Source organism: Netta rufina, assembly GCF_964035555.1.
Source record: "Netta rufina genome assembly, chromosome: 25".
In the NCBI taxonomy this organism is placed as follows: Eukaryota; Metazoa; Chordata; class Aves; order Anseriformes; family Anatidae; genus Netta; species Netta rufina.
Genome location: NC_140149.1, coordinates 2,318,464 through 2,340,708, shown reverse-complemented (window position 1 = coordinate 2,340,708; position 22,245 = coordinate 2,318,464). Strand labels below are relative to the sequence as shown.

At 38.8% G+C, this 22,245-nt stretch overlaps 1 protein-coding gene across 6 annotated transcripts in view; it reads left to right on the top strand.

Moving 5' to 3' along the window:
- The window catches only part of ZBTB44 (zinc finger and BTB domain containing 44), a 41,433-nt gene extending 22,538 nt beyond the window's left edge, over positions 1-18,895 (top strand). For 3 of the 6 annotated variants that reach the window (XM_084301607.1, XM_084301609.1, XM_084301608.1), the window contains exons 3-6: positions 1,966-2,050; positions 7,721-7,884; positions 10,194-10,494; positions 12,610-18,895. In XM_084301607.1, the coding sequence (XP_084157733.1) occupies positions 1,966-2,050; positions 7,721-7,884; positions 10,194-10,494; positions 12,610-12,892 (833 nt within the window). In that variant the 3' untranslated portion in view covers positions 12,893-18,895. The remainder of the gene's footprint in view (positions 1-1,965; positions 2,051-7,720; positions 7,885-10,193; positions 10,495-12,609) is intronic. The other 3 variants (XM_084301611.1, XM_084301610.1, XM_084301612.1) reach the window with 3 other exon arrangements.
- The last annotated feature ends 3,350 nt before the right edge of the window (positions 18,896-22,245 follow it).

The window sequence follows — 22,245 nt, the reverse complement described above, 5'->3', positions numbered from 1 at the left end:
GAGACGTGAAGCAGGGCCTCGATAAATAAGTCATTACAGTAACAACAATAGCTATGTATGAGAAGATATTTTTCTAAGTTATTAGCACAGTTTCCATTTGAGAGGTGAAGGCATAAAATTAAACCGAGGAGCAATTGGGATTATTTTTTTGGTAGACTTTCAGTTAAGCGTAGCATGAGAAAGAAGGATCAATCAAAATGGGATTAACTCTTGTAACTTCACAGATTGCAGAGTTGCAAATTTCCCAACCCTAGTTTGTCAGTTCATAGCAAAATTAAAATTTTTGATTCTATTAGTGTTATTTTGAAACTGCTAGAGATGCTTGTTTCCTCCCATCACTGGTGCCATAACACTGGGTACTTTAAGACAATCATCTTTTACTTCAGTAAGGTTTTGTAGAACACTCTGTCCTTTATAGGGAGGAGAGCCTTTTCTGGAGAAAGTACTCTCATTCTTTTTGATAAAATAAACATGTTTGCTGCTTTTCTTTCCATGCTTTTGTTTCTTTTCAGTTTTCCATTTTGTCTGACACTTGTCATTGTAGACCTAATGATGCTTTATTTTCCTAGTGTGCTTTTAGAGAAGGGTTCCCGAATTCAGACTGCTCATGAACCTCTGTCTTGGAGCTACCCTAGCAGCAAGAGCAGCTCTGAGCACTATCCTAAGCTGTGCTCATTCTCAGAACCTAGGTGCAAAGAGCAAAATCTCCTTCCCATCTGTTGTCATCTCAGAGGGATTCAGTGGTAGAGACCCAAAGGCTGCTTGGCTTCAGAAAAGTTCGAGCAGTGCTTAGTATTCTGTCTCAACAGAGGGAAGAGGAGGCAAGACGAATTTTCTTCTGCATCGCTCCCAAGTTATTACACGTTACTGATCATAAATGTGGGAATCCCTGTTTTGGAGAGGAATGACAGCAGCCCTGATCCTTTTGAAATTTGGTGGAGTTCAGTCATTTAGTTTTCTCACCTCGCATTGCACGCATAGACATTGTCAGAGGAATAGGAGGAACGTGAGGAGATCCAGCCTGCTTCCTGCACGCAGCTTACAGGAGAACAAAACGCGGTTTATCTAAATGAGCGCACATAACCAAACCAGAGGATGGTTTTATCAAAGGGTATGTCTGGGGGAGGAATCTACAAGTTCTTAGAAATGTTTGAATGTTATACTGCCAAATTCCCTGTATGTTATGGTGACATCAGGCCCAAATGTCCTTGCTTAGTTTGCCTAAACGAGGTTTGAATGCCAGACTTCAAGTGGTGGTGAGAGAGGCCTGTCTGAGCAACAGACACTTCAGGTGAATAAAGTCATAAAGGTTTGGTTTAGTGCTGCATTTACCTTAGGTTCTGTTTCTAAAACCCACTTGTCCAAATGTTGGTGCTCTGAACAGAATTTCTCAATGGTTTTGTGTGTACATCTCTCGTACAGACAGATGTTTAGGCTCCTTTGTGTTGCATTTGTAATTTCTCAGGGGGCTCTTCCCGTCTCAGCATCTTATCAATAAATGAAGGCATTATCAATTGAATAGATACGTATGTGGAAGATTTGGAACACAAAAGCCATGTAAAGTAGAAAAACTGAACTGTATTGCTCATGAAGTCTTGAAATCTGATGAAATATGCCCTTTAGGTGAAAGTAACATTTCTGCTTTGCAGTGTTAGTACTGGATGTGTTTTATAAACTCTGGCTGCATTTAACATAGATTCTTTTCATTTTCTAGGTGTGCCAAATATTTGCCCTTTATTGAGTTGTCCGTTTACTAGCTAATCGGTGCAGAGGAGAAATTGAATTGGAACACGTTGCTTCTGGGTTTTCTAAATGATTTTCCCAAGACAATTTTAATATCTCATCACCCAGGAAGCAGTGTCTCTCCGAGATTTGGGAAAGCAAGCTGTATGTGTATTTACCTGCCCCCCCCAAACCCTTTTTGAACACGTATTTGCATTAAGTTGCCCTTTTTTCTTTGCCTAGGCTCAATAGATGAGGGGGTTACGGAGGGATTACCCACACTCCAAAGTACCTCTGGCACTAACGCTCATGCAGATGATGATGATCGGTATGTACCAACGTAGTGTGCAAACTGTTCTGCAGCAAGTGGTATGTTGTAATTAACCTACCCAGCCTTAATCCCAGAATGTTTAGCTGTTTGTACGTATAATTCTCTGTGTTGATCAAAGTACAATCAGTGCCTGAAGGATCAGATGCTTTAGAAGAATGTAGGTGATGAAAGTCAGAATTTGCTTACTTGTTGCTTTTCATTTCCTGTCTTATTTCCAGGCTACACTGGTGAAGAAAGATACTCATGTTTTTACTGTTTCTTCATCACTGCTCTTTATTCACAAATAAAAAAAAGTCTTTGTTGTGAAACAGGTGTGGTTGCATGCGTGCCGAAGCTGACGTAAAGCCACAAAAGCAATAAGATGAGATAGCTGGCTGTGGCTTCCCCTGACATTACTGTTGTCCTAAGCCACAGAGCAGCCTTCTGTCTTTTCTCCCAAACTTCCTACGTAGCTTTTCACCAAGACGCTGTGTGTTGGTAATTGTAGACGTGTAGTAGAATTTTGCTGTGTTGAGATGAGTGTTTTATTATGGGAATCCCTTGAAAGGGAAGGCTGGCAAAGAAAGCAGAGCTCAGATGGGTCTGTTTGCTCGAAGCTCTATGGTAGTTCTGTTGGAGCAAAGCAACGCACCTGCAAGATGTTTACAAGGGTGCACGCGATTGGTTTGACTTTTATTTCTTTGCTTTTGTGGTTTGTGTCAAGTATGGTGTATAGATAGCTATTCTGTTCCTCAGGAAAAGTTTTAAAGTATTGACAAGCTAGCTTTTGCATAGTGTTTTGTTAGACAAGTGGGTCTGAGGAAGAAGTGTGAATCTTTGGGAGTTGTTCCAGAAACTGTGTCAAGTGAAACTCCCTGTAGAGATAACTATGAAGAGCTGCGCTTTCATAGCTCATAAAATCTTTCCTGCCATTTCCATCTGAAACCTGTCCCATTGTAGGATTAAATTTGAAGGGAAAATAACTGCCTGTAAAAGATTTTGTGTATGACAGAGAAGATTTTATCCATCTGCTAGAAAATCTTAGTGTAAAAATAATAACCAGCACTTTGGGTTTGAATTGGTAGTAGGAGCACATGTTGCATTAGAACTAATCCCTTCCTTTTTAAAGCTATAATTCTAAAACCAAGTGGCATACATATTTTCAGCAGTGGATTATTTCAGAATATTCCCATAACATTACAGAACTCTACCCAATCTGCACAGAAAATTCAATATACATATAATCTCTTTAACACACTGAAAAATTCTGCAAAAAAGGTCTGTTTCATGCTGAAAAGGAAAGAATATTTGCCTTAGCTTACGCTCAAGTTTGAAATTAATTAATCTCAGGGTAACAGAACCATCAGCAAAATGAACTAGAGTTTGCACGTTGTTTATATAACAGTAAGGGAACTAATAGTTATGGGAATTTATGAAAATTTTAGACTGCGGAATTAAGATTTTCTGCCAAGTGATTTATTTTATAAATTCAAATGAAAGTTCCAAGACTTTACCTAATTTGTGAATCAGTTAAATGGGTAAAATGAGGCTTTCAAAGTCATAAGAAGTTTTCTTTCATATGTACGTGCGAAATGCAGTGCCAGCCCTTCAAGCAAGGGACTCCTGAATTCCCATTTCAAGCACAGGATGGGCATATCAACAGATAAATACGGCCTGTCATTCACTGTGCAGCAATTCGGGTGCACAGTTTTGGGTGCATAAAATGAGATACTACAGAATTCTTAATATAATCAAACATGTAACTCTAGCTGAATCAAATGGAAACGTGATCAATAAAACATACAAATGGAGAAAAAATTCCTCACTTGCTGTTTGGTAGCTTTTTAATGGACCTTTACTTTTAAGTCCAGTTGTTGTACATTGTTTTATGAGTGGAGACTCTCATAGTGTCAAAATCAGTTGTGATTAGACAATGCGAGTTTATATTGAAATATACATATTTGAGTTTGTATGTATTTTATTTTCATAAAGCAAAGCAAAAGATTAGTCAATCTAAAAGTCTTCCAATACACTGTCCTTATCACTGTGGAAACACTTGTAAATATTTCAGACTTTAGGATGTTTTATCTCTTGACTTTCTTTGTTACATAACAAACATAATAAATCGGTTCTCCTCCATAACCAGTGTTTTTTAAACAGCAGGTCACGTGCAGTTGTAGTCAGTTTAATAGACAGGCAGGAATCTGGTAAATATTAAAGCTACTGTTTCACAGTGATGTGTTATGTTCTTTCTCAGATATTTCACTTCTGGGTTGTAACACACTTCTCTAATAAAGATGCCTAACACAGCCTTGGCTGATTTAACAGATAGTCTCTGTATCAGTTTGTGGCTGCATTTACAAAGGAGTTGCAAAGGCTCAATTATAAAAGATCTCTGAGATCCATTATAATGAGAACTCCCATTTTCCTAAAGCACTTGTTATTTACAAATAGAGGACATTTTTAGGCTCACTGAGCATCCCAGCATTTACATTTATCAGCGTTTAGTTCTACATTGTTGAATATGTGTATAATCTGTTGCTGAAAAGAAGAAAAACTTGCAGGTCGTATCTTTTAGCGTTACAGCTAAAACATTCTAAACCTATCTTTTAATTCAGCTCTTACAGGAATTCTGTCAGATGTTAGATAAATCTCAGCTGTTAAATGCCACATTATCACAAATTGAAAGTCATGGAAAATTGAGTGTATATGAGGAAAAAGAAGCAGGGGAGACAAAATGTGATTGTGTTTTAAATGTAATTTCTTCATTGTGCTAAGGTCCACTCTTATGTGACTGATAGGTATTTCAGCTGCTTGCAGTGTGAGAATGGAAAAAAAAACATGCCAGTCACTGGTAGCTGGAGAGCCTTTTATCTGCTTTAACCAGCCTTTCTCATTAAGAAGTTTTTAAATAGAAAACCAAATCTTTATTTTAAATTTCTTCTAGGAAGATTGTCCCCATAGCACATCTCGTTTCTGTTTCAGTGGCAGAGAAGCTGGCACCAGTACAGGCTTTGAGGATGAGCTGGCCCGAGAAAGCTGAAAACAAAGGGAGAGCAGTGGCTCCTAATTTCTGCAGTGTTTGAGTATCTCCCTAGAAAGCTCTAGGAGCACAATGTACTTTTGCCTCTTCACAAGCGTGTTTGGCCACAATGAGGGAGGAAGGACCTGAGAAACACGTCACTAGAAGTTGAAGTTCTCTGTAAAGCAGCTTAAATATTGTTGCAAAGAACAAAACCTAATTCTTGTTTGAGCACACTACATGTGTATACCTGTATGTACATTTAAGAGCAAGAGTTCTTGCTGCCCATCTAGTGATCCCTTTTGCAGCCCTGTGCATCACAGCTGTCACTTCTGTTGGCACGTAGCTGTGTAAATATTAATTATGAGTTCTCCAATCAGCTGAGCACAAGGAAACCTTTTTTGAAGGGATTTACCCCTTAGCCAAATTGCATGATATTTGTCAAATATCAGATGAGGGGAAAGTTGTCCATCTTGGGCCCAAATCAGTTTGGCTATTTGATTATGTATGCTGATAGAGCTTCCATAGGTAAAATGGAAAGCGTATGGTTGTACCAGCTCTGGAGGTAAAAACAGTGTTTCCACATCTGAGTAAAATCTGTCCTTTTTCTAGTGCCCACAAAGAGGAGCAGGAGTGCCAGTGCTTATGGCAGAAATTTGGCTAGACGAATCAGAACCTATGCCTGAAAATAACCTCCTTTGTTGCAAATGCATGTGGTGAGGCATCATTTTTGGACCCCTGAGTGGCAGTGAACTATATTCTGTCAGGCCTAGGATATGAGCTGGCAATTTCCCTCTTGTAAATATTCCCTTGAGCAGAGATCAACAAGTTTGCCAGTATCTGTCTTTTCCACAGCTCTTTTGGACACAACTGTGTATAAAAAGAAGTGAAGGACAATGAAATTACTTGTCCAGTTTAAAAAAATAAAATAGCCCAGCTCTCAGGAGGCTTGTAATAACAGGGTGGGCAGTCTGTGTTAGAGCAGAAATGTGCCGTGTGTGTGCAGCCCAGGCCTGCCCAGAAGGCTTGGCCCATTCGCGGGGCCTACTCAGCCCTCACCATACATGAGGTGACCTGGTGTGTCTGGTTTGTGCTCCCTGGTCCCAGCTTTTCCATTATTGTGGATAAGATACAGCTTTTGGGGTAATATTCTCCTCACGTGTGGGGAAAATTCTGTAAAAATCCCCGGTACTGAGTTTCAGAGTGAATATTACTCCAGTTCCATGCAAGGCCAGAAATCCTCATTGGTTTTACAAACTGTTACCAAACTCCACAACAAGCTCTTATCTTGTGTATGTCAAGAGATGCTTGATGCTCTCTCTCACCAGACAAATTTATAACTGGAACTTTTGCTGCTGAAACCCCTCATTTGTACTCAGAATACAGATACCCATTTCTTACAGCTGTACTGACACTTACTTCCAGAGTACCTACAGTTAGGGTGTTGATTTTAAAGAAAGGATCCTAGATCGTGTAGATTTTTGTGTGGCAGATAAGCAGATGTAGTTGTGCAAACTGTGCACTTGGTTCCAGTGTGTGTTACAAGTCCACAAATTCAACTGAGCCGAGAAACCAGTGATGTGGGCTGGAGATGGAAGTACCAGCCAAAGGATTAGTTCAGCTAGGGAGACCTTCTGCCTGTCTTCAATGGGAGACATTGTTCTTTATTCACCACGCGTTTAAGACATAAGAGTTGAGTAAAATTGCATTGTTCTGGCCATGCTAGCTGTCACCAGCAGGGAAGATTCAGGGTCAGAGCAGATCCCTGCTGCCAGTGACGTCTGATCTGCCATCAGGCTGTGAGCAAGCTGAAATGTCTATTTGACAAAAAATAGAGACCATAAAGCTCAAGAAAGGGGAATCCCAGGTAAATACAAACTCCTATTGTTACCCTGTTTGTACCAGCCCGTTTGTTTTTATTTCTCTATGCCCTTTGGTGAAACAAATGTCTTGCCAGAGGACTTGTATTATAACACAGTTTGCAGCTAGAGGCTCTGTAGGAGCAATTAGTCAGTTTTAAATGAATTACTTTGAAAGTTAAATTGTTCCTTTAATATAGTCTGTGCTCTTTTTTTTTTTTTTTTAAAGTACAACGCTTGAGTTATTGTGGTAGAGCTGATTGAATCAGACAAGGAGCACGTATTGATTAATTAGATGAATATTTTAAACTTAGAAATATGTAATTGTGGATACTAATGTTTGTTCATGGAACTTGAATTGAAATGAAAAATGAATCAGCTTTAATTTCCTTTGTAAATATTACTGAAACTGCAAAATAATCCTTTTCTTTCCGATTTACTCAGTTCTTTAAATTCTTCCTCAGGGACTGTTGGCTTCTTGTAAATCATCGATATGCGTGATAAAATGCCCATGCCTGGAAAATTATATTCAGTTTGCAGCTGTTGTTGAGACCTGTTGCCTAAAGAAACAGAAGTTACTCTGTGTCTGTTCAGATTTTCAAAGTCAGTGTATATAAAACTTAAGATGCAGATCAGACATGTCCCTTTAGAGGAAGACATTTTCGATGTAAATATAAATCTCCACAGAAATACAAAAGGACAATTTTTTTTTTCCTTCTCAAATGTTCAAGGTTCAGATTTCCATGGACAAGGGTTCTTAATTTTTTCTATAGCTTGCTTATAAATCAGTGAATTTTTTCTTTGTAGTTTGGAGAACGTTCAGTATCCCTACCAACTCTACATTGCTCCTTCTACCAGCAGCACAGAGAGACCCAGCCCAAATGGTCCAGATAGACCTTTTCAGTGTCCAACCTGCGGGGTCCGGTTCACTCGCATTCAGAACTTAAAACAACACATGCTTATCCACTCAGGTAAGAAATGTTTCTGCTTGCAAGAATCGCTAATTTATAGACTCACAGAGGTTTGCTCTCTGTGCAGCAAATACAGTAATGAAATTCTTTTTTTTAATCACCTGCCAGGTGCTAGAGAATTGATTTCAGAAAGATTGGGTAGAGAGGTATGTCTCATTGAATGCTTGTTTTGATACATCTGATCTGACCGATAGCTGTGCTCATGGATAATTAGCATTTGTGTGGACTGAAAGAAATCTGATTGCCTGAAAGTCATCAGAATAAATTATTTTCATTATAAAGATTTGAGGTGAAATCTCAAAGTATACTTGGCTTTCTTATTATACTAAAGAAGTGACGTAGATTGATTTTTTTCCTCTTAGATGTCATAATTGTCTGCTGTGTTGTAGAGAAGACTTGCAGCCATTAAAAATATGAACCATCTCATGTCTTTGCATTGAAAGAATGTCATATGCTTTTGGATCTCAGAACTTTTGGAAGGATTGCAGGACAATTGAATTGGTTTGATAACCAATACAGTTACCACAGATAGTAGTAGTAGGTAGCATATGGATGTCTCCTCTGAGTTTTGATCCTCAAACAGTTACATTCTTTTTTTATGAACACTTAATGTCTTTGCTATCAGTATTTTTCAAGACTTTTCAGCGGTGTCCATCAAGAGCATTGATATTTTAGTGAATGGAGGGAGTATTAAAGGGTTATTGCACTAAACAGTTTAGCATCTCCTAGTTTGAGATTGACACTTACCTGCACTCAGATGCTGTACCATTTTAGGGCAGAGCAACCACAAATGTCAAGACATAATCTTTTCACTGTTGGTAGTTATTTTTCAAATACCGTCAGGCAAAATGACCAGACTGTGTTTAGGCTAGCAGTAATAATATGCATTTAATATTTAAAAAAGCAAACTGTGTGAGCATATCAGTTGTGAAATTATCTGAAGAAGGTTGCTAAAGTCATAATTGACAGCAGACAGCTTCAGCAAAGCATCTCTGGCTGACCTGTCAATTGGCAGCCCCTGCACAAAGCTGGAAAAGATTTGAATAGCTGTTTTAGAGTAATTAGTGTGCAAAAGAAGCTCTCAGACCTTGGAAGCATTAAAAGTGTTTTCACATAAGCAAAATGGCCGAAGAGATTTTCCTCAAACTATCTGAGAAAATAGATGCCCTTGAACAGTATAAAAGCATGAAAAGTTTCAGCTCCACAAGACGATATTCTAGAATATTAACTTGTTTTCACATGCTTAACAGGGAGTTTCAGTGTAACCTTAACTACAGCTTTCTCAGTATAAAAGCCCCAATTAAAAGTTCAGCTCCCACTTTGAACATAAGGAAAGCAGAGTGAAAGACTGGTGGAATTAGCAGCCCGGACTGATGCACATTCAGCCCTTTGAAAAAACCTTTTTTATTCCTTGACAGCCCTATTATGAATAGAGCTCCATATTCCAGATTCTTGACCTCACGTTTGGATTTCTACACTTTCTGGAGTTCAGACTTTTTATTAAACTTAACTTTTTGGTGATTCAGTCTTATGTTGTAATAATTGTGTTTGGGTGTGATTACGTACTCTCTGGCACTGCAGCATGTTGCAGAGCTCATGGCTTAGGGTTGTATTAGTGCCTGTACTAAATGAAAAGTGAACTAGTATCAGAATGTCTAAATTAAAACAAGAAAAAACAAAAAAGCGAGGCATGAACTTAAACCATCGTAGAGAGTTCTCTGTCATGCAAAGTTGCTGAAAATTCTTGTATATAAGGGTTCCCACACAATATAAAGGCTGCTACTTTACCCTTTTATCACCATTACAGGGGCATCCCTGTGCACAAAGTCCCCCCTGCCAGAACGCTTCTCTGAGGCCAGAGGCAGCAAGAAAAAGACATTGCAATTAAGGGTAGTCTGATAATTGCATTGTTGGGAACCAGTCTGGCACAAGAATCTCCCAAGATCAAAGGAACTCAGAGATGGTTTGAGGTGACTGCTGCATCAGATACTTTTTGGCTACGGCTCAGGATCTTAGCCATAGTCCAGACCATGGAAGCTTATGTTCATTTTAAAGTGTGAAAAAGAAGAAATGTAACCGTTAAAGACAGGTTACAGTGTTATGAAATATATTGGCAACTGGTTCTGAGAAATTGCAGCTATGTGCTAATTGTTTTGTCATTTTAAAGTTAACCAGAGTGTTTCTTCCTAAACCAGTACTTCTCTGTGACTGGCCACAGTTGCCGTCCTTTTGCTGTTAGAAATCTGGAAGGATTTTTCCAGTGACCTCTCATTACAAAAGGTGAACATCTTTTTCTTTCTCTTCTGCAGGCATTAAACCATTTCAGTGTGACCGCTGTGGGAAAAAGTTCACCCGAGCTTACTCGCTAAAGATGCATCGCCTGAAGCACGAAGGTAAACGCTGTTTCCGGTGCCAGATATGTAGTGCCACTTTCACTTCCTTCGGGGAATATAAACACCACATGCGGGTTTCCCGGCATATTATCCGCAAGCCTCGGATTTACGAGTGCAAAACATGTGGCGCCATGTTCACCAACTCTGGAAATTTAATCGTTCACCTGAGGAGCTTGAACCATGAAGCATCAGAGCTAGCAAACTACTTCCAGAGCAGGTGAGGTGCACAGCAAAAACCTAACAGGGAAACTTGCTTTTTTTTTTTTTTTTTTTTTCTTTTTCCTTTTTTTCCTAAATCATCTTTTCCTGCTTTCAGGGCAGCCTGCTGTGCCTCTCATCAGGTTGTCAGCTAATTCCAGTCACATTATTTCTTGCACTACTATCTGTTATATCTGATCTGTTTTACAGTGTATAAACTCTATGGGAGGGCATTGAAGAATCCAGTGATATGCAGAAGCTGCTTCTAGGCTACTTAATGTCTCTTTTCAGTAGTATCTATGGACAGGCTAATGGTGTTAAGCCACAGTATTTTATCCTTTGCTATCTGTGGAGTTCTGTAAATGATGTAATATCCAAAGTCTTGTACACAGCCTGTTTGTTTACATAAGAAATAGACCTGTGACTTCATTTTAAGTATTTGTTTGCTGGTAGGTATTGTGGAAAGATTGCATGACTCCATACCTTCTCTTATATTTTTCATTTTCTAGGTAACATATTGCTAAATGAACAGAATAACAGGGTGTGATGTCTTGAAATAGTAAAAGCCAATTATATATTTATTGTTTATCAGGGCCCAGAAGACTTGGCATGCTTCATAAATGCACTTCACTAAGGACTATTAAAAAGTGCTACCTGTGTTCTGTGATATCAGGCTAGCATTGTGCTCTCCTATTTAAATAAATGTTTGTAACCACTGGAATTTGATATAGCAAAACAGGAGAGTGGATGAGGGAATTGGATCAAGATAGCCCTTAAATTTATAGAGAAGGTGCAGCTTTGTGTGTGAGTCATCTGTCTTCAGAAGTGCAAAGGAAATATATTGTAAACATTACAGCATCTACAAGGCTATCCCTCATGATTTCTAGACATTATGCTTTTTCCACTACAAAACATTTCAGCATTTTTTTCCTATTTGATTATCTTAGAAGTGATGTAAGATGAAAGAATTACAAAACAAACCAGGAAAGCCAGTCACTGTTTTTCCAGCACAATGTTTAAAAGTACAAGTGCTTCAAATCTGTGGGTTTACGCAGTTCTTGTTCATAGGGCTTGTGCCAAAACTAGAGTGAAAACTCTTAAGAGATGATGCCATGATTGTGGTAAGCACTTTATTGCTGCCATCAAACAGATGAGAAGTACAAGCTTTTTAGTTGTCTGTAGGCCTGCCTTTAGTTTGAATTTACAAACACTAGAGTTAGCATAGTTGATTGTTAATTTGGATTTGAAGCAGTGAATGCTGCTGCCACTGAAATAAGTTTACTGCTTTTAAATGGATTACAAAAAGGAAGCAAAGCATACAAATGCATATATAGATATAAAAAAAATAACTTGCTTCAGTAGAAAGTTACATTTCTAGTGCTGAACATTTGAAAAGAAAATTTATTTTCCTTATTGCTCGTGCTCTGCAAATACTACTTAAGAGTTTGGTAGATTTTGGATACACTCAACCAGCAGTTGGTAAGAGTAAGTTTTAGAATTGTTGTCCAGAAGGAACTAAAATGGTGTGGATCAGGGGAGGAAATGAAGTTCTTTTTCTTTTCACACTAGTATGATGTGTCCATGTCACAAAACACCACTGTAGTTGGAAGCCTCCTTGTACCTGCAGCAGACCCTGTGCTTCCTTGCCTCAAACTTTTGTTTATAGCCTGTCCACTCTTGAGTGCTCCTACTGTTTCTTGGGTGGATCTTATCTCAGGGGTGGAAAAGGCCCACATTTTTGCCAGTGCTGAACTCATTTTTGTTTCTATTTTTTAAGGTTGAGTGCTCCCTTTTTTCAGTGATCTTTTTAGTGCCATTTGATGTTCCAGTCATTAACTTTCATTCTCATCAAGGTGGTACAACCTACATAATAAGTTACCGTGTAAGAAATACAGATGCACAGCGATGCAAAATAGATGCTGTTGAATAAAATTTTCTGTGTGTTTTAATGAGAGCCAGGTTATAGTGCTTAGTGAAGTATGCTGTGATGATCTTAGAACAGTGTGAAATGAGTATTTGCTCTCTATTAAATGCAGTATGTAGCTTGTGTGATGTAACTGATGCAAAGAAACTGATACCTCCAATGTTTGTGTGAGAAGTGACGTTTCTCTTCTGTCCTTTGCCCCTCTTCTAGTGACTTCCTAGTACCGGACTACTTAAACCAGGAACAAGAAGAGACCCTCGGGCAGTATGAGCTAGGGGAGCATGGCTTTGAAAGCAACTCTTCTGTCCAAATGCCTGTCATTTCACAGGTCTCGTCAACTCAGAATTGTGAAAGCACTTTCCCCTTGGGGTCTCTGGGTGGGTTGGCAGAGAAGGAAGAAGATGTGCCAGAGCAGCCAAAGACTAACGCCACTGCTGAGGCAACCGCAGGTGACCCTCCGAAACCGGAGCTGTCATCTATTACTATTGAATAATTCATGGTTTGGTTTCATTTTTGTTCTTTGGAAAGTGCCTGTGTTTGGTCCTGTACATTTTAATTTAATTTTTTTAAACAAAAGTGGGGAGATTTTCCCTTTTTTACTTTGTAAGCTACGCTTTAAACAGAAAACTGCAACAGATGTTACATTATTTTTCATGACTGAATGATCACTTCTGTGAAAATATTTAAGACTGAATGCACAAAAAGATCTTGTCAGAACATCATGGAAGCTGTGATACACTTCTAAAGAAGAACAACTGATTCAGATCACTTTAACTATTTCTTCTTCCACAGTTAGAACAGCTCATTAAGTTTCTCTTGCTTCTGCAGACCCTCTGGTTAAGGGAAAGAAATCAGAGGAAACCTTTTTAAAGTGACAAACAAAAGGATGCATTGGAAATCATTATTGAACATCTTTGACTAGTTTTGAGTGGATGCTTTAATCTTCTGCATAAAAAATGACACTTCCTATCACTGTGTCTGCTGTTTTTCAAAGCGCTTACTGTAACCCTTTTCTTGGAAATGGTAAGCATTTTTGAAACTAACAGTCACACACTTCTTAAAAACACATTGTCCCTTTTCATCTCAGATAAATCAGTTTTAACAAACCAAGTGATGTCATGCCAGGTATTCCTACTTCTTATATTCCAGTCCTTTTAGAAACTGCTTGATCAAATAGCCTGTCTGGATTTGCCTGTTTCAGGTTAGGCATGGAAATACTATGGCCAGGAAAATTCTAGTGATGCATAATGAACTGAGGAGGATAGAGAAGTGTATATCCACACAAGCCTGACAAATATCTCATGACTGTATCTTTCTGTAGAAGGGAAACCATGCATGAAAATGAAGGTTTTCCCGAAGTGAAATTCTTAAATCTTGGCCAGATTGTTTGCAGTTCTGGTCACTTCCCCCTGTCATAAATACTGTATTTTTACTAATCTCCAAAAGCTAACTAGAGGGAGTTTACAGATGGGGAAAAAAATGAGCTCTTTTGTGCATTATTGCACATTTTTTGTTTATACATATGCATGTATAGTTTCTGAGATTTTTATTAGTCTGTTTTTGGACAAAACAAGCAATTTATTCTCTTCAGAGGCCAACTTTCTAACCCAACAGGGGGTTGTTTACAGAAAGCCTATATAGTGGTGATGAATTGTTCCTGTTTCAAAATATTTTAAATCCTTGCCAACTCAGTTTATTAAAGGCCATTACTCCAGCTACATACACAGCTCAAGTAAGCAATAAATTGAAAGATTTGCAATTTCATTTTTTCCATATTTAGAAAAAGCTTCAAATTTAGGGTGTGGGATTTTCAGAGCAGTGATTCTTGTTTGTTGAGGCTGTTCGGGCTATAGTACTGCTTTGAAAGCTAAATTAGGAAATACATTAGGAGGTTTTTGATTTTTTTAATTGCTTCTGAAATCGGTGTTTGATGCCAAATGCCTATAGCCTACAGATGACATGCTGAGAGAGTAGGTATTACTTGATCTTAGTATTCCAAAGGCATGATATACTCCTTTAGTTTTGAATCTTGACTTTAAATTACTGTTTTCTATCTGGGTTTGCTTTATGCAAACACGAGGAGGAAATGAAACCGATAGAGAAAGGTTGCTCCTGAAGAAACAGAAGACACAAAAGTCATATTATCTTGCAAGATCAATTTGTATTCAGTTAGCTTAGGTGGCTCTGATACTCTGTAGGTCTGAGTTGTTTCTACTAATAGCCAGCTTTTGTAAAGAAAAAAGCTTATTGCCCTTTGGAAAGAGCTTAAAGGGTTTCAGTGACTTTAACAAATCTTCTCTGCTGTGTTTTAGGTACAAAACATACTAGTTAAATAGAGGGAAAACAGTCAGGATTTCAATCCTTTCCAAGTTACTGGAGTGAAGTTTCACCACCAGATTCGAAGGGTGTTTTATAAACATGCTGCAAAGAAGTTCTCTGCTACAATTCAGTTTTGCTGTCTACCTTTTGTACCTCTTTAAAGGGCTTGAAAGAGAAATTGTTTTTTAGGGATACTGTACTGTGAGTCGGTCCAGTGTCTTTTTGATGGGCTGAACTTAAAGACCAGTTCTCTTCCACTTCTGATTTCTGTAACTGAAAAGCCAGTGAGACAAGGAGATGCCTTTTTCTGAGTTTTCTCTTGACTTATAGGGCTATGACACTGAACTCAAATATAGGGTTTTCTTTTTTGTGATAAGTGTTATTCATCTTTCCAGGTATATAAGAATCCTTTGCAATTCTTGTAGCAAGAAATACTTACACGAAAACAGTTTCAGACTGTTTAGGTGTAATATTCAAAGGTCAGATGTAGATGGGCATAATCTTCTATTAGAATATGGTAATTTTCACCCATTACTTTGCTAAGAAATTTGTTGGTGAGGAGATGTGCTAATACAGAACAGACATATCTGGATATTGGATTTTTAAAAGACTTAAATTTTTGTGTCAGAAGGCAAACTGCCTTCTGAATACCAAAGAGAAAATTTAAAAGTTTAAAAAAAAAAAAAAAAAAAAAAAGAACGAAAAACAACTTTGTAGCTCTAATCTGTTCTTCCTTGAGAAGAAATGAGTATCATTAACTGTTAACACCTTGGTACAAGACAAGTGTTGGGTTTTGTTTTCCATTGCAGTGTTACACATTATCTTTTCAGCCTTGTAATCTCTGTGTAACATCTGATATTTTTTTTCTCACTTTTCAATCTCATTTCACTGCAGGGGCAATAGAGTTCTTAGCAGGTTTGTTTGTTTGTTTTAGGCTTATTTGTTAACTTCCCTGTTTGTAATTGTTTCTTGTTAATATCTCTTTTCTCCATAGAACTTACCACAAATTAAATACAAATACCCTTTTATTTCTCCTCCCTAACTTGTTGGAAGTGTTCAGTTCTTTGGAATGCTGGTGTTCTTCACAGGAGAGATGTAAAAACATAGGACATCATAAAACAAGCTCTGTTGCTAATACTTGGATTCCAATTAGAAAGATATCTAACTAAACTAGAAGAAACTTGCCTTAAACTGCACTTGGGATTAATCCTAAAGGTTCTTTCAATACATTATCAGAGCATTTTGAACCCTGGACTGCATTTTCATATCACTCCCCCCATCTACCCCCACCCTCAAAAAAAAAAAAAAACCTACCCTAAGTTATTCAGTTTGCGTTTATAGGTGTGCATGACTGGGATCACAGAATAGTTGAGATTGGAAGATTGGAAAGGACCTCTAGAGATATTCTGGTCCAGACCCCCTGCTCAGAGCAGCAGACAGCAAGGACAGGTTGCTCAGGACCTTGTCCAGTCAGGTTCTGAATGTCTCCAGAGATGGAGACTCCGTGATTTCTCTGGGCAGTCTATTCCACTGATTGACCACCGTCACTTTAAAAATGTTCTCGTGTTTAAATGGAATTTATTGTATTTCAGCTTGTGCCCACTGAGAAAAGTCTGGCTCCATCTTTTTTTCATCCTCCTATCCATTAGTTAGACACATCGGTAAGGTCCCCCGAGCCTTCTGTTCAAAACAGTCCCAGCTCTCCCAGCGTGTATTGCGAGATGCTCCGATCCTTTCACCATCTTCCCATCCCTTCTAAGTGGTTGAGAATTTCTTCCAAAAACCCACCTGTAAGACCCATTGCGGCACTTTCTGCCCCAGTGAGTTGTCTCCACGTTCATTCACAATGACGTAAATGTGTTTTACTTCTGTGTATCCTTCTATGCAGCACCATTCTTTGCACTCAGTGGAAAATCCTTTCCTCACCCATTTATTTTGCAAGTAGAGTGCCTTCACTACCACAGAACTAGCAAGATTCTGCCGTGTGCTGGGGTCCCGTGTTCTTGGAGTCTGATCGGGATCTTTATCCCTTGCATACTGTGCAGTATGTCTGATGAGAACAACGGGAAAGCAGGGGAAAGTTGTGTTGTTTTTGTTTTTTTTTTGCTGACTGAATGTGGTGTTTCAGGAGAGGGGATAACATTCAGAAGCTATCTCTTTCCCCACAATAAGCAGAAGAAAAAAGAAGTGCGATTTTAGCTGTGTGGGAGATTTGGCCAAATTGTAAGGGTTTGTTTTGTTTTTTGATGCAGACATATAGCACAACTCCCCTGGAAATCCATGGGGATGCCTTCACATTCAGCAAATTAAGCTCCCTGTCAGAACTGCTTGTCACTTTTCTTACACCACATTAAAAAAAGATGTGTGTTCCTGATGGTTTGTCTGTCTTGCTACAGTTTGAGTTCAGTTGTCAGGCTCGCAGATAGTGTAGTCAAGTCTCTCATACTGAGAGATTAGTAGACTAGGTTATTGAAAATGGTTCTGGGTTCACATGTATCTTGAGTCTAAAAGGTGTGAATTTAAACTTTTTTAAAAAGTACTAGCTGCCAATGCAGTAAAATATATTTTATAAGACTATGATCCCTATATGTCCCTTACGGGATAAAATTTTATTGTTTTTAAGCTATGGTTTAAAGTTTTTATATGAGGGCTTCAGTTGCTTCTTGGTTGCTGGCTTCCCCCTCCAGCCCCAGGATATAAGAGCACTGAGACTATTGCCAGTCTCTCTCTGAGACGCACCATGAAGCATTTTATATGCAAATAGAACGGGAGCTTTGTGCACCCTGCAGGGATGGAGAAAATGCAGATGTGGGAGCGCCCGTTGCTCCTGGATCCATTGCAACTTCCACACCATCAGAATAAGGAAAATAGCTAATTTTCATTCAGCTCGATTAAGTTCGAATTTTGCGTACAAGGTGAAACCCAGCTTCGGAGGGTTCTCATCTCCAATTACGGACATAATAAATTCCATAGCATCTTGATGACAGATAAGAGGGTTCAAGGCCAGACTGTGCCTCAGCCACATCAGAGGTCCCTAGTGAGGAGAGTCGGTTCAGAGTATTTGAGGAAATGTACCATAAAAAGCAAATGTGAAATTTTTTTAATGCAACAGTACTTACTGCTCTGGGTTTTTGTTAACTCAATGTGTGCTATCACAGTAATTCAGTGCCCCACAGGTCTCTACTACAAATCTGGTTGCACTAAAAAAAAATAAATAAAAAAGAGCCGAATTAGTTTCTGGTGCTGCCAGCCTGTGTGGCAACTGTACCTACAGTCTTCCTGAGGGTTGCTGAAGTCCCCAGAGGAGTGATTTTGTTTAACCATTCATTTCGCTGATGCATGCTTTTGATATTCTGACTTATAGCCCTGGCTACACAAATTTCTTGGACAGCTTCTTTGCCCTGTTCCTGCAGTGCCTTTGCTCTAGGTGCTGCCCTGTGGTGAAACCCCGAAGAGGGAAAGAGTAAAGCTGGAGGAAAAATGTGAATTAAATTATTGTTGGGCTTCTTTGTGCATTTTAGTAACAGTGAAACCCCCTTAACTGTGCCAGTCTCCGGTCACCAGCCGTATATCCAGTCGTCATCTCATCCACAGTACAGCTTCTCTTGTTGATGCTGGCCACAGCTAGATTACTTGGCATGTTTATTGACTTAACAGAATTGTTTTTTGGTTTTGGTTTTGTTTTTTAATGTATACGATGTTTAAATACACTTCACATTTTATATAATACTATCTGGCTATTAGTATTTTTCAGGAACCATAGTTCTTGGTGGCTATATATATTTTTGTGACTTTTTTTGTAAACTAAGTGCCGTTTCAACGTTACAATCATTTTTAGAGTTATTGTAATCAATGTGAATATCATGTTTTTTCAAATCTGTTCTGAGCCTGTAGTGTTTGCTTTGTGATCATATGTGTACTGTATATATTCTGTATAGTTACATTGTATTGAAATACTAGCTTGTTTGATATAAGAAAAGTATGTATTGGGTACCTTTTTGCTAGCCTGGTTGTTTAATCTTTAAAAAAAAATGTTCTAAAATACAAAAAAAAATTATCCAAACTGGTCCCATTATAGGTCAAAATTAAGGGGGGAGAAAAACTAGTTTTGAGTGTCTTTGGATAGAAACATGAAGCTAAGATTTTTCATTAAAATATTAATGTTTTATGGAGTAAATCTTTGCTTTGTGTCGTTCTTTAACTACACCAGACTTTGTCTTATAGTACAAAAGGCTTGACCCTGTGTAAGAAGGTGCAGTCCTGTTGCTAGAGCTACATTCTCTCATAACTTTTGCTTATAATTAGTCTCAAAATAGTTGAATATGAGGAGAACTCACAGTTGCTCAAGCTGTCTTTGGAGGAAAGGTAGTTTAAAACAGACCAAGCATTAATAAACGATTGGAGGAGTTATATGAGTAAAGAGTATTAAGAGTAAAGTAAATATTGTTTAATTTTCCATTGTCTATTACATTTCCTTTTGTTAATGTTCTCTTTTAGGCTGCATTCTGCAAAAGCGGTGGGGCCATCTTTTGAGCGGGGCTTTATTGATGGAAAGCCAGCCAAGAATGAGGCTAATCAAATTAGTCAAAGGAGAAGATGTTTAAAAAGGACAGTAGACAGAGTCATCGTGATCACAGCCATGCGCTTCAAAATAGTCATAAAACAGCCAAGAGTCATGGGATTTAAAATATACCTCTGCTGTTTCTGGCAACCCTTGCAATTAAATTAATTTGCCTCCTACAGACCCACCTGTCTGACCGAGCAGGAATGCCGGCTGGATCAACACATAGCTAGGGCACAGGTAGGAAAATGGAAGTTTTGTAATTACTTGGCTGAAATGATTATAACTCTGCCCATTAACCTATATGAATAACAAGCAGGCTGACATGATTAATGCGCTAGGAGTCAAATTGTGTTCAGCATCTGACATGGGAGTGAAAATAAATAAATAAATCAATAATGGAAAAGCATTCCACAGAGCAGCGTAAGCAGCCACAGTGAACCTTGGATAGAGAGGGTTGAGAGTTATAAATTCCAATTTCTCGCGTTCCTCAGGACCTTGTATAGGGACAGAAGTATTTTATCAAAAGCATAATTGGAAGAGGGAATGTATCTGGAGAAAGCTTTGGAGAGAATTAAAGTTTGAAATGTACAGGCTTTGACTCCGTTGTTCTCCCGCAAAAGAAAGAATTCATTTGCTTTGAAGACAGCCTGCAGTTCGGAGTATGCAGTGATGTTTAGCAGACCATTACAAATCTAAAGCCTGTATGACTGTATATGAACATACACTGTCATAAAGCTAAGGCAGGACTGTTAAACCGCATGCCTTTGATGGATATCGAGGTTCAGCCTGATGACTGAAGTGGATTTTTGCAAAGCACAGCCATATGTTTAAGTTTAGCATGAAGCATCTTTTAGAGATCCTTAACAAAGCAAGTGTACACTATCAAAGATTTTCTGTGGATTACTTACAGCATTTAAGCATTTTGTTCCTGACAGTAATGAAGTACCCTTTCTTTTGCACAAAGGAAAGCAGCTGAGATGAGATTGAATTCATAGCTACTGAGAACGTAGTAGAGCAGGGAACAGCGCTCTCCCAGGGCTTACTGCACCATTCCTACGTATGTGATACCCTGGTGAAAATGGAGCTGCTTAGAGGAACCTGCCTTGGACCATGTATAAAGCGCTTTTCCCAAGCTGCTCGTGCATGCAGCATCTCCAGAGTTCAGAGCAGAAGTCTGTCATCACCATTCTTAGAGCGCAGATTGCTGTGAGACCATGAGCTAGCAGAGCAGGGGTAAGTGTGTACATCAGTTACAGCTCAGAACTCTTCTGAGTAGTTTTTCAATTATTCTGATTTTTGGATATGTTAACACTTTTCAGGGAAGATATGGATCCACTTGTATAGCCAACAAGCACTTACTGATAGTAGCCCTGATTTTTGTATTTGCCTTTCACAAATCCTTTAGAAACGCGCCACAAACTCCCAGTGAAAACCATATGTTCAAAAACTACTCTAAAGGCTTGCATTTATCTTTGATCCTGAGCTGTCTTCATCTCAGTCAGTCTCCTGGTGAAGCTATGAGAGCAGCTCATGGGGCATCTATTTGTATATCTCACTTAAACCTTCTATCAGAATTTTGAAGTTAGCAATCTCAGCATAAGAGAGCTCCTTTGCCCAACTGTATGTTAATTTGTGTGGCTATGCTGCTGTCACCGACTCTTAGATCCCCTGTTGTTTTGGATACAACTGTTCTTCATAGTTCTGATTGGATTTACGTGGGAGTATCTCTGAGAATACATCCGCTGCATCTGGCTCAACTGCATTCCCAGTCTTCCATATGCTTGTATAAAACTAGATGCTTAGGTCCTGTGTTTTGTAATACTTCCATCATTTAGAAGATAACAGTTTTTTTCCCACAAAGTACTGCTTGTTCCCCTGTACACGCACGCGCGCGCACGCACAATCTGTATGTGCTCATTCAGAAAGAATTTTGAACAAGAAGCATATAAAAACATCGATTGACCAACTCTTTCCTTGCTGCTTCCCTACAGCCGGTATTGCTATGCTTTTCTTGGTTGATTCTCAGTTGGCTGGAACAGGTTACTAGCCTGACACTCCACAAGAACCTCGCTTCGCTTTTCTCTTGGTCCTTACACACTTCTCTTGCGTTTGGGGTGAAAAGCAGAGGCATGGTTTCATGTGATCCTGTGCTCATCCCTAAACAGAAAGGCAGGACTTATGGCCAAGATATTCATCGTAAGGGAGCAGACATATTTTGTGGTCTTGAGATATTTTTATTTTGGAGGAGGGGAATGTGAATGGCACTTCAGTATAGTTTTCTCTTTATTTTTTTCTTCACGTAGACTGACATTTTCCAGACCATTTCTAAGAAAAGCCAATGTCAATTACAGATTACTGTTAAGCATGAAGTAACATCAAATAAATACGGGCAGTATTCATTTACACTAAAAAAAATACAGTCCTAAATTATTTGATAGACTGCAGTGCAGTATAGCTTTCAAACTATCTTGAACCCAAGATATCTGTGAGTATGTCCCTGACACTCAAATCTCTAGAAAAACAGAAAACTAGTGGTAAAATGGATCATCTGAATTCTTTGCAGACAGGGGAGACGTCTCCCAGGTAAGTACACCTCCGAGTCAAAGAATGAACAGAAGTGTTGGGAGAGGAGCAAGGATACTATGCTGTGTTTACAGGCAAGTGAAGATGACTCAATTCCAGGATAATTTTTATGTAGGTAAATGAAGAAGGCATTTTGACATGCATAGAAGAAGAAACAATGCCTCAGGGTCTGCTACTACATTGCTGAAGGGTAACAGTCCACTGGCTTCAGAAGAGCAAGGTAAATTACAGTCCCAGTCCACTTAAGCATTTAAATATTCGGCCTTTCCAGAAATGTGTTTAAATTGTCCCTTAACAGCTTACCCATTTTGTGAACTTCTGGTAGTTGCTTCTCTGACTCAGCACAGTGTATTTTATATCCTGTGTATTACTGGGGTGCA